Source organism: Pongo abelii, chromosome 19 (assembly GCF_028885655.2).
Source record: "Pongo abelii isolate AG06213 chromosome 19, NHGRI_mPonAbe1-v2.0_pri, whole genome shotgun sequence".
NCBI classification, from domain to species: domain Eukaryota; kingdom Metazoa; phylum Chordata; class Mammalia; order Primates; family Hominidae; genus Pongo; species Pongo abelii.
In genome coordinates, this window is record NC_072004.2 from 57,857,689 (window position 1) to 57,870,540 (window position 12,852).

The 12,852-nt window shown below is 43.1% G+C and overlaps 1 protein-coding gene across 2 annotated transcripts; it reads left to right on the plus strand.

Annotated features, from left to right (window-relative positions):
• Positions 1-5,584: 5,584 nt before the first annotated feature.
• On the plus strand, positions 5,585-11,487 carry SRSF1 (serine and arginine rich splicing factor 1). 2 transcript variants are annotated; one of them, XR_002911928.3, is made up of 5 exons: positions 5,585-8,039; positions 8,456-8,640; positions 9,004-9,176; positions 9,377-10,054; positions 10,976-11,487. XR_002911928.3 is itself a non-coding variant. In NM_001132865.1 (4 exon segments), coding segments are annotated over 4 exon segments (747 nt in total). In that variant the 5' UTR covers positions 7,737-7,845; the 3' UTR covers positions 9,572-11,485.
• Positions 11,488-12,852: the final 1,365 nt, after the last annotated feature.

A 12,852-nucleotide genomic window follows, 5' to 3' on the forward strand; every position in this document is an offset into this window, starting at 1 on the left:
TCCCTAAAGAACTTCAGGTCCTGGGAATTTAACCATGTCAATGTACTCTTTTTCACTTTTTAAATTTTTTTAAATTTATTTTGTTCATTTTTTTTTAGATGGAGTCTCACTCTGTCGCCCAGGTTGAAGTGCAGTGGTGCAATCTCAGCTCACTGCAACCTCTGCCTCCCAGATTCAAGTGATTCTCCTGTCTCAGCCCCCCGAGTAGCTGATTCCAGGCGCACACCACCACGCCTGGCTAATTTTTCGTATTTTTAGTAGAGACGGGGTTTCACCATGTTGGCCAGGCTGGTCTTGAACTCCTGACCTCGGGTGATCCGCCCACCTTGGCCTCCCAAAGTGCTGGGATTACAAGCATGAGCCACCGTGCCCAGCCCTTTTTCACATTATTATTAAAAAAAAAAAAAAGGGTCCCATTTAAACATTTTTAAAGATTAAGAAACAAAAAGATGTCAGAAGGAGTCAAATAAAGACTGCAAGGTGGATGCCTAATGATTTCCCATTAAACCTCTTGCAAAATTGCCCTTGCTTGAGAGGAATGAGCAGGGGCATTGTCATGGTGGGGAACTCTCCAGTGAAGCTTTCCTGGGCAGTTTTTTTTTTTTTTTCCTAAAGTTTTGGCTTTCTCATAATAAGCATATCTGCTTATTCTCATAATAAGCACAAATTATCAATCTTTGGCCCTCCAGAAAGTCAACAAGCAAAATGCCTTGAGCAGCCAAAAATAACTGGTGCCATGATCTTTGCTCTGGGACTGATCCATTTTTGCTTTGACTGGACCACTTCCACCTCCTAGTATCCATTGTTTTGATTATGCTTTGCCTTCAGGATTGTACTGGTAAAACCATGTTTCATGTCCTGTTACAATTCTTCAAAAAAATGCTTCAGGATCTTGATCACACTTGTTTAAAATCTCCATGGAAAGCTCTGCTCTTGTGTGCAGCTGATCTGAGTGTGCAGTTTTAGTAACCTTTGAGTGGAAAATTTGCTCAGCCTAAATTTTTCAGTTACAATTGTGTGAGCCAAACCAATTGAGATGTCTATGGTATTGGCTTTGGTTTCCACTATTAATTGTTGGTCATCTTTTATGAGAGCATGTGAGAAACAAACTTACCCATCCAAACCCAAAGAATGGACTCAGAGACCCAGAGAACAGTGAAAGTGAGACTTTTAATGACAGTCTTGCAAGATTGGGTGTCTGATAGACAGGCACACCTAGCAGTTTTTTTAAAATTAAATTTTATTTTTTTGAGATGGAGTTTTGCTCTTGTCGCCCAGGCTGGGGTGCAGTGGCACGATCTTGGCTTACTGCAACCTCCGTCTCCCAGGTTCAAGTGATTTTCCTGCCTCAGCCTCCCGAGTAGCTGGGATTATAGGTGCCTGCCACCATGCCCAGATAATTTTTGTACTTTTAGTAGAGATGGAGTTTTGCCATGTTGGCTAGGCTGGTCTCGAACTCCTGACATATGGTGATCCACCCGCTTCAGCCTTCCAAGGTGCTGGAATTACACCACGCCAGGCCCCAGCATAGTTGTTTTTTTTTGAGACGGAGTCTCGCTCTGTCAACCAGGCTGGAGTGCAGTGGCGCGATCTCAGCTCACTGCAACCTCCGCCTCCCAGGTTCAAGTGATTCTCCTGCCTCAGCCTCCCGAGCAGCTGGGACTACAGGTGCACGCCACCATGCCCAGCTAATTTTTGTATTTTTAGTAGAGACGGGGTTTCACCATGTTGGCCAGGATGGTCTCTTGACCTCATGATCTGCCTGCCTCAGCCTCCCAAAGTGCTGGGATTACAGGCGTAAGCCACCACACCCAGCTCCCAGCACAGTTTTTTAACAAGCAATTTATCCCCTAGTGTGCAGGGCCCTCCCCTGGTTTCTCACAGGCTGAGTACTATGGGGTCACAATCTTCCCAGACATTGACTATTAATTGTTGGGTAGGGGCTTTAGGGTTTTTTTGTTTGTTTGTTTGTTTAGGGTTGTCTTGCTGCATTTTATTGCAGCCCACAATGCATTGCAATCCTAGTTAGCTCAGGGGCAATTCAAGTATTTAACTTATGACCTAAGTAGCTGGGCAGGCTGATAAGAGAAGACAAAATGAGCTATTTTGCAGACTAGTAAACTTTCATCTTAGACTAAACTTTTTTGGTTTGGGTGAAGGCAACTAAGCGGGGAAGGAGAAGTGCGGGGGAAGAGGGAGGCCGACAAGCAGGCATCAGCTATCCAAGCAGGGGTCTAGTATGTTCTGTTTCTTCTGTAGTTTGCTGACCTAAGCCCATGTAAGGCATTTTGTCTTGAAAACGGACCACTGTATTTATTATTGCCTTCAAGCATGACCAGATTAATTTTTTCCTTGCAAATTGATGTGGGTAGTCTGCCACTGCAGGTTTCCTCTTCAACACTGTCTCATCCCTTTTTTTTTTTTTTTTTTTGAGACGGAGTTTTGCTCTTGTTGCCCAGGCTGGAGTGCAATGGCGCAGTCTCAGCTCACCGCAACCTCCGCCTCCCAGGTTCAAGTGATTCTCCTGCCTCACCCTCCCTAGTAGCTGGGATTACAGGCATGTGCCCCCATGCCTGGCTAATTTTGTATTTTTAGTAGAGACGGGGTTTCTCCATGTTGGTCCAGCTGGTCTCGAACTCCTGACCTCAGGTGATCTGCCTGCCTCGGCCTCCCAAAGTGCTGGGATTACAGGCGTGAGCCACCGCGCCCAGCATCCCTTCTTAAAATGAACTCTCCAATTATAAAATACTGATTTCTTTGTGGCATTGTGCCCATACACTTTTGGTAAAGAATTAATGATTTCACCATTCTTTCACCCAAGGTTCATCATAAATTTGATGTTTGTCCTTGCTTCAATTTTAACAGAATACATGTTGCTCTGATAGGGGCTCTTTTCAAACATATGTCTTATTCTTTTTAGTACCTCAAACTAAATCCTGTTCATACATGTTGTAACTAGTACGAGTTTATTTTGGTGTAAAAAAATTTTGAAATCCATGCATGATTTGTTCATAATACACATTTTCCATGAACTTTTAAAAGTCTCCTCCTGAGATTATTGGATTGAATCAAAAGTATTTAAAAAGTTTCTCTTGGAGGAAGGAACTTTTAATAAACAGCAATAGTGTTAAAAATTAGGTTGCTTCCAACAATGAAGTTGGTAAAGTCCATGCTTACTAAATCAGCTGGTTGTGGGAGCAATTCATAAAACTGCCAGTGAATGTATAACTAAGGAGTTTAGAAAACCCTCAAACTCCAATTAAGATGAGAATGTAATCTTAGGAGGCAAAACTGGAAGTGGTTGTAATTTGCTCAGCACAAAAGGAATCAACCATCTAGTATGTTGTTTAGAGAACTGTGTGAAGATTAGCTTGTAGAAAGATAATTGCCAGTCTTTACCCAGCACTGTCCAGGAACAGAGACACAGAATCCAGGTGCTGTGAATTTTCCTGTCTTGGAGAGAAATACTTTGTTGTGGGGGCAGGGATCGTTTATCAGGTCTCAGGATCTGAATGAAATATCCCTCAAAATGATTCACCTTGTTTTGTTCTTATTTCCAAATAAATTGTTTACTTGCTTTTTTGATGTTTTACTCTTGTGGACTGAAATATGTTAACACTGGATAACTGGTAACATCCTTAATTGTAATCATCACAAAGGTAACGCCATCCTGGGAGACCTGATAAAACAGCCGTCAAGACTTTTCCTGCCATATACTGACCTCATCATCAACTCCAGAACAGTTGGTTACATTCAAATACAAAAAAAGATGCCAACAGAGAAATAAGAATGTCCTATTCACTCTCAATTAAGTTTTACTTGTATTGTGCTGAACTGAACAAAATCAGAAATTACTGCATTAAATTAGACAAGAATAAATCAAAGCAAATTCAGGTTGGGTGCAGTGGCTCATGCCTGTAATCCCAGCATTTTGGGAAGCCAAGGTGGGCAGATCACTTGAGGTCAGGAGTTCGAGACCAGCCTAGCCAACATGGTGAAACCCCATCTCTACTAAAAATATAAAAATTAGCCAGGCATGGTGGCATATGCCTGTAGTCCCAGCTACTCAGGAGGCTGAGGCACGAGAATCACTTGAACCTGGGTAGAGGATGTTGCAGTAAGCTGAGATCCTGCCACTGTACTTCAGCCTGGGTGACAGAGTGAGACTCCATCTCAAACAAACAAACAAAAAGCAAATTCAATTATATTTTTCTGGAATGAAAATACCTTGAAATTAAAAGTACCTATGTGTATTGTCTCATCTCTTCTTAAAATGAACTATCCAATTATAAACTACTGATTTCACTTATCACTTCAGTTATCATTGACTTATTATTAATTAACAGAAGCTTTGCCTGCATAAATTTAAACTGATGTATAAAAGAACAGAAAGAAAATGTGTTCAGCAAATAACCGTTGAATGAAAGAATCAACAGGCTGCAAGTTTTTAAAAACTCTCCTCTTTTCTGCCATTCACTTAATGGAACAATGCTAGAAACAGTCGATTTGTTGAAATAGTATCTTTTTTGGTCACCTTCTCATTTAAAAACATATCAGGCTCTGGCCAGGCACAGTGGCTCATGCCCGTAATCCCCCCACTTTGGGAGGCCGAGATGGAAGGATTGCTTGACTTCAGGAGTTCAAAAGTAGCCTGGGCAACATGGCGAGACCCCATCGCTACAAAAAATACAAAAATCAGTCTGAAGTGGTGGTGCATACCTGTAGTCTCAGCTACGAAGGAGACTGAGGTGGGAGGATTGCTTGGGTCCAGGAGGTTGAGGCTGCAGTGAGCTGTGATTGCACCACTGCACTCCAGCCTGAGTGAAAGAGCAAGACCCTATCTCCAAAAAAAAACTGGCCAGGTGCGGGGGCTCATGCCTGTAATCCCACTACTTTGGGAGGCCAAGGCCGGAGGATCACTTGAGGCCAGGAGTTCGAGACCAGCATGGCCAACATGACGAAACCCCGTCTCTACTAAAAATACAAAAATTAGCTGGGCATGGTGGCTCATGCCTGTAATCCCAGCTACCAAAAATACAAAAATTAGCTGGGCATGGTGGCACATGTCTGTAATTCCAGCTACTCGGAAGGCTGAGGCACAAGAATGACTTGAGCCAGGGAAGCAGAGGTTGCACTGAGCCGAGATCATGCCACTGCACTCCAGCCTGGGTGACAGAAGGCAACTCTGTCTCAAAAAAAAATAATTATATATATATATATATATATATATACACACACACACACACAAACACACATCTATATATGTACTTGAAGGATGGTCTGAAGGATAGGCAATCTATCCTTCCCTTGACAAATTTCAGAAGTTCTTTTTCCTTTTGGGATCTATGGATTAAAATTCCAAATCCTCTTCCCAGAAAAAAGTACACACATGCATACAATTTTGGAAAATATTACAGAAAGCTCAAGATTACCAAAGGTCATCTGTGGACATACTGAGGATCTACAGCCACAAGACCAAGCATCCCTGCTCATTTCAAATTGAATTTGTATTTTGGGATCACCGAGAAACATTTGTAAAATTATTTCATCAGCTTTTAGAATTAAGAAAACATGTCCTTCTCCTGAATGACCTATTTATTTTTATCCCAAAGGCACTTTGGATTTTGAATACACAATACTTCTGTACCCTTCTTTACCGTGACTTCTGGGAAGACTAAAGTAAAATTTGCAATCTATCTCAACAAATTCAACGGGCTTTCACTGCAGGCATTTTGTATAGTAATTTATGCTTATTTCATTTAATCCACCCCTTATTTTCCCATTCCTCTGATTTCTTAGTCTAGCTTTTTTTTTTTTTTTTTTTTTTGTGAGATGGAGTCTTGTTCTGTCACCCAGGCTGGAGTGCAGTGGCGTGATTTCCGCTCACTGCAGCCTCCACCTCCTAAGGGTTCAAGAGATTGTCCTGTCTCACCCTACCGAGTAGCTGGGATTACAAGCAAGCGCCACCATGCCCGGCTAATGTTTTGTATTTTTAGAAGAGACGGGTTTCGACATGTTGGTCTCCAACTCCTGACCTCAGGTGATCCGCCCGCCTCGGCCTCCCAAAGTGCTGGGATTACAGGAGTGAGCCACCCCGCCCAGCCGCATCTAGTTTTCATGTTTTATGGTATCTCTGTAAGTTGCCTCACATCCTTGCAGAAAGGGACTGCTGTAAATAAATAACATGAAGAAAATTATCCCTTAAATTCAGGGTGTAGATCTGTTACGGCAAATTTATGACTGCAGGGTTCGATTTTAATTTGTTGTTGTTTCCCCCTCCGTTTTTTTTCTTTTTTTTTTAGGAGGAGTCTCACTCTGTAGCCCAGGCTGCAGTGCAATGCAATGGCGCCATCTCAGCTCACTGCAACCTCCGCCTCCAGGGTTCTAGCGATCCTCCTGCCTCAGCCTCCGGAGTAGACTGGATTACAGGCGCCTGCCACCAAGCCCGGCTAATTTTTTGTTTTTTCAGTAGAGACGAGATTTCACCATGTTGGCCAGGCTGGTCTCGAATTCCTGACCTCAAGTGATCCAACCTCCTCGGCCTCCCAAAGTGCTGGCGTGAGCCACCGCGCCCAGCCTGATTTGAATTTTAATTCATTAGCGACGTTTAAAAATCCCAGGATTTCACATAAAAATCCAGATTTCAGACGTCGAAAAAAAAAGTAAAATGTTATCTCCCAATGCCGCAGGCAAATAGGATCACAGTCCTGAATAGCAACCGCGGTCTCCAGTGGTTACGGTTCTCATATCCATTTTGCTCCATTTTATTACCTGAGAGGACCGGTATTTTCAAAACCTGGTGTATCAGTAACTTTTAGGGGAAACTTTTGAAAAAAGGACTGCACACGCACCCTTTCTTCCTTCTCGTTCTTTGAAAGGAAACAACAGAAACAATTCATTCTGCAGGCATTCTGCGCTAGTCCCACAGACAGGCGATTAACAAGAGATAAAAAGGTGTGGGTCCCATAGGCGGTACGGTGTTACCCCTTCTAGTTCGCGGGTACCACGTTGCCGGTAGGGATACGGACCCACTGCGACTAGCACAAGGAGTGCTGAACCGAGCTATGCAAAATTCTAACGAGAAGGTGGAACGGTACTTAATGAAGAGGATTAAGGAATCTAAATCGGTTTCGCTAAATTAGACACATCTGTCTAAGCAGCCACGGCCTGTTCGCAGCAGGGGTGGGAAGACAAACCAACGCCCCAGCTCTCCATTCAATCACCAGCAACTCAGTTCTGGACTAGACGCACTCTACGAAGATACCCGGGTTTCCGGAGCAACCGCCCGGGCCGTCCTCCTTTGGCCCCGCCTCCGAGACTCTTTCCCGCCAAAGGCCGTTATCGCCGCAGAGCATGGTGGGACAACGCTTTAGGCTAGGTTTCACAAAGTCCTTTGAAGGCGCCGAGTTGCTTTCAAAGGTCCTCATTCCTGGGGAAATCGACCATCCTTCAAGACCCGACCTGGATGACTAGCTCCTTTAACGAAAGTTCGTTATTTAACTTTTACCAAACGGCTGGTCACTCTGTTCGCAAACCACCCCAAGCTGGGAACGCGGGGGACTTTTTTTCCCCCTTCGTGCGGAGGGTGACGTCGCGCGTGCGTGCGCGTGCGTTGAGCGTAGCCCTCGCAGCACCCGTTGCGCTCCCGCGCGTGCGTGTTGGGATCGAATCGCTGTTTCCTTCCGCTTCTCTTCCTCTGTCTCCCCCCCATATCCGTGCGCCGAGCTGATAAAGGCGCCATTTTGGAGGGGCCGCGGGAGACGTGGTGCCGCTGCGGGCTCGCTCTGCCGTGCGCTAGGCTTGGTGGGAAGGCCTGTTCTCGAGTCCGCGCTTTTCGTCACCGCCATGTCGGGAGGTGGTGTGATTCGTGGCCCCGCAGGGAACAACGATTGCCGCATCTACGTGGGTAACTTACCTCCAGACATCCGAACCAAGGACATTGAGGACGTGTTCTACAAATACGGCGCTATCCGCGACATCGACCTCAAGAATCGCCGCGGGGGACCGCCCTTCGCCTTCGTTGAGTTCGAGGACCCGCGGTGAGGCGGCATGGGGCTTGCAGCCTTGAGGAAATAGGTCCGAGTAGTCGGGGAAGGCTCTAAGGCCTTAACATAGAGAACGGGGAAGCGGGGGCTCTTAGAGAGGTTGGGGCGAGACTGTATCGCCCATGCAGGAGTCGAGTAAGGAGCTGAGTTGGTGTGGCTTCTCTGGCGCCTCGCCTTGGACGTCCCCGGAGCCCATTCGCAGGCTGGAGCGGGAAACTGAGGCGCTGAGGGCTGGTGTAGTGGTTGGGAGCCTGGCGTGTTTCTGGGTGGGGGAGGGGCCATTCCTATTATGCGGCGCATGTGGGCTCTTCCACGTTGGGTGCGCATGTGCGGGGGGTTTGTTGGTTCCCGACTGAGCGAGCTTCTCCTCCTGGTTTTTCTCATGCCTTTTACTTTCTGCGATCCCGCAGAGACGCGGAAGACGCGGTGTATGGTCGCGACGGCTATGATTACGATGGGTACCGTCTGCGGGTGGAGTTTCCTCGAAGCGGCCGTGGAACAGGCCGAGGCGGCGGCGGGGGTGGAGGTGGCGGAGCTCCCCGAGGTCGCTATGGCCCCCCATCCAGGCGGTCTGAAAACAGAGTGGTTGTCTCTGGTGAGTGTACTGGTTGTGTGGATTGATGTGAAGGGACGAAAACTACCTAAAATTTTTCTCTTGCGTGACCGGTTTAATAATTGCAAATTTTTCATGCTAGGTCTTAAGTTGCTTTAGTTTTTGGGTGAATTTAATAAACGAGGATTGCTGCTGTGGTGATTTACCAAATTAGGTTGCGGTACTAGATGCGAAGATCGTTACAAATAATTTTAGACTCTGGATTCCAGAATCTTACCAGCTCTTTACCTGGTATCACTTAGGTACACCTATTAAGTACTTTAAAGTACTTTTTGTCCTGATGTACCTTACCAGCTTAACGTGAAATTTAAGATAATTGATACTAAGAAAAAATCACTTTTTCAGGACTGCCTCCAAGTGGAAGTTGGCAGGATTTAAAGGATCACATGCGTGAAGCAGGTGATGTATGTTATGCTGATGTTTACCGAGATGGCACTGGTGTCGTGGAGTTTGTACGGAAAGAAGATATGACCTATGCAGTTCGAAAACTGGATAACACTAAGTTTAGATCTCATGAGGTAGGTTATACACGTATTCTTTTCTTTGACCAGAATTGGATACAGTGGTCTTAACAGTGGAATTTGAAGGTAAGGATTCAGGCAAGGGTGTCCAAGTAAATTGCCAGATTTCTGGTTTTAGTTACATTGTATTCATTCAGCATGCCTGAAGATAGATGAAAGCTTAGATCTTTCAATGGAAAGTTCTGTCTATCCAATAGGGAGAAACTGCCTACATCCGGGTTAAAGTTGATGGGCCCAGAAGTCCAAGTTATGGAAGATCTCGATCTCGAAGCCGTAGTCGTAGCAGAAGCCGTAGCAGAAGCAACAGCAGGAGTCGCAGTTACTCCCCAAGGAGAAGCAGAGGATCACCACGCTATTCTCCCCGTCATAGCAGATCTCGCTCTCGTACATAAGATGATTGGTGACACTTTTTGTAGAACCCATGTTGTATACAGTTTTCCTTTATTCAGTACAATCTTTTCATTTTTTAATTCAAACTGTTTTGTTCAGAATGGGCTAAAGTGTTGAATTGCATTCTTGTAATATCCCCTTGCTCCTAACATCTACATTCCCTTCGTGTCTTTGATAAATTGTATTTTAAGTGATGTCATAGACAGGATTGTTTAAATTTAGTTAACTCCATACTCTTCAGACTGTGATATTGTGTAAATGTCTATCTGCCCTGGTTTGTGTGAACTGGGATGTTGGGGGTGTTTGTGGTTATCTTACCTGGGGAAGTTCTTATGTTTATCTTGCTTTTCATGTGTCTTTCTGTAGACATATCTGAAGAGATGGATTAAGAATGCTTTGGATTAAGGATTGTGGAGCACATTTCAATCATTTTAGGATTGTCAAAAGGAGGATTGAGGAGGATCAGATCAATAATGGAGGCAATGGTATGACTCCAAGTGCTATTGTCACAGATGAAATTGGCAGTATTGACCTTATACTAAAAGGCAGGGGTTAAAAATGATTATATACATTTTCCTTAAAACACTTGCAAACATTTTATTCAGTTATCTTTAGCTACAATTGCTTTGCTCTTTAAACCTTGGCAATTGTGGCAAAATTATATTGCCCATTTTGTAGCAACTTATTTTGCTCCCTTCCCCCCATTTTTGTTTTAATAGGGACTAATGTGGGAAGAACTGGCTAATTTGTCACAGTACTTAGTTACAACTGTTAATGTGTGACCTGCTGTTGGTGTACATGTGGGTACAGGGTGTCTTTAAATCCAACAAGATAGAGTATAATATCAATACTGCTAAATCTGCATGTCCTCTGTGTGACTGATAGAGCGTTGCTATTTCATTTTTTTAAGACAAAATGAAAGCAAAATATAGAGTTCCAATGTATTGGTGTAGATAATCTAGTTGGGAATACTTTTAAGTCTCACCTTCCCCTTTAAACTAATATTCATAATTGGTTCATATGTTTAAAAGACTTTAATTTACAAATTAAATTGCAAATGGGAGCATTAGATTTAGTTTTAGACTTAGGTGGGTAGCAATGCCAGTAAACTTAAATTACGTAACTTCTTGCAACCACGAAACCTGTAATACGCTGTACAGTAACAAGTGTTGGCATTATCAGTTGAACTGTAAATACAAAATGCTTCTTCCAATTAGTCTCTATGATGATTAAGTTTCTAAAATTTATCTGAACACCATTCAGAAACTTGTTTTGGGGAATTTGATAGTTATTGATGTGCATCTGTTAAACTGATGACAGACATAACTCATCATTCCCCAGAAACCTTTTTTGATTACAGTATCTAACATTTTGCCTCCTCTTTTTTGGTTTTGCTGGTTATAAAGGTTTGGATTGGAGAGGGCTCACTGGATCCCAATCCTTGGAGCTGGATCATTGGATTCAAATCATAATGTGGATAGGATAGGGAGGATGAATTACCAGGATTCATGGAGCGGGATCAGATTACCAGGAACATAGGAGTGGATTCCTGCCCCAACCAAACCGCATTCGTGTGGATTTTTTTATTCAACTTAATTGGCTATTCCAAAGATTTTTTTTTTTTTCCTATTTTTGACGATTGGAGCCCTTAAGATGCACGATGGAATTGTGTTTTGCGTTTTTTGGTAAAAGGAGCAAAGCGAGGACCTGGAGATAAACGCTGGAGCAATCTCCTTGGAAGGATTCAGCACGAGTAGATGGTAAACATTTAAAGGGGAAAGGGGGGGTTTGTTTAAAATAGTAAATCAGTAAGTCACTTCTAAATTTAAAGAAAACAAAATTGGAGTTGAAGAATAAGTAGGTTTCCAATTGGCTATTGCCGTTTTCTTTGAAAAAATAAACATTTTTTAAAAAACTATGCATGGTTGTCCTTTTTCCTCTTCATGTAAGATTCTAACTGGGTCTATCAGTTAATCTTTAAATTGTTAAGTAAGATAAGATTTTGACTCTTGTGTTAATGTGTTAGCAAATTAAAAGTTCTTAAAAGGCAATCTAATGGTATTAGCCATCTTTATTGTTAATTGTAAAAGTCTTCAGGGGAAAGCAGAAGGGGAGAATAAGGCATTTGTGTATGTAACTTGGTAAATGACGGTGGGGGATGGATCTAGCATCTGAAAGATAAGCTTCTCTACTTTGTTATAAAGTGGTTAAAAAACTATAGATGCTGCTTATTTTCTGGTGGTCATAGACAACATAGGCTTTTGTGCAAAATTGGTTGATGGCTAGTAAATTAATGTTCACTTGGAGATAGCTTTTGACATTCTCAGTGAAACTCATCTCAAAAAAAGGTAAGTATTAAATGTTAACATTAGCACAGATGTATTAGAACTGTTTTTTGTTTTTGAGACAGAGTCTCGCTGTATTCTCCAGACTGGAGTGCAGTGGTGTGATCTGGGCTCACTGCAACCTCCACCCCTGGATTTGAGTGATTCTCGTGCCTCAGTCTCCTGAGTAGCTGGGATTACAAGTGTGTGCCACCCTTGCCTGGCTAATTTTGTATTTTTAGTAGAGATGCGGTTTCTCTGTGTTACCCAGGCTGGTCCCAAAACTCCTGGCCTCAAGTGATCTGCCTGCCTTGGCCTCCCAAAGTGTTAGGATTACAGGCGTGAGCCACCATGCTCAGCCTGTAGAGCTTTTAACACAAGTCTCATTTCTTTTTTGAAAGGGAAGAGTACACAAGATTAACTGCTTCTTTGGATGAATCATTGCTAATAAAAAGCTGGGCATTTAGAATTTTGCCTTATAAGCCCTTCTCAACCATAAGATTATTTTGTACCAAAAACTTTGGTGTTCTCTACCAAAGCGGTTGTTAAAAACTTTTAGTCTGTTACTTTTTATATTTGTCTACTGACAGCCTCTTGATACTATTTAGGTTGGGGGAGGGGACCTAAAATAAATAACTAGACTTTAACATTTCCCTTGGGTGCTAATCATAGTTGGAAGTTGAATTTAAGGTGATAATTCGGGTGTCAATTAAAAACCTACGGAAAACCAGAAATCTTGGTAGTGGAAGAAATGTGTAAGGTCACCCCAATCGGTAGATTTTAATGAACGTTGTGGAATGTTGGGAAGAGGGGATAAGTTGAATGCAGAATTTCACTAAGTACTTAGTGTAAATTTATTAAGGATGTAGCTCTTTTTATCTAAGAATTCAATGTAATGGCCAAAAGGCAGATTTACTGTTTAAAATTTGAATAATTTTACATGACATTCTTGAAATTCT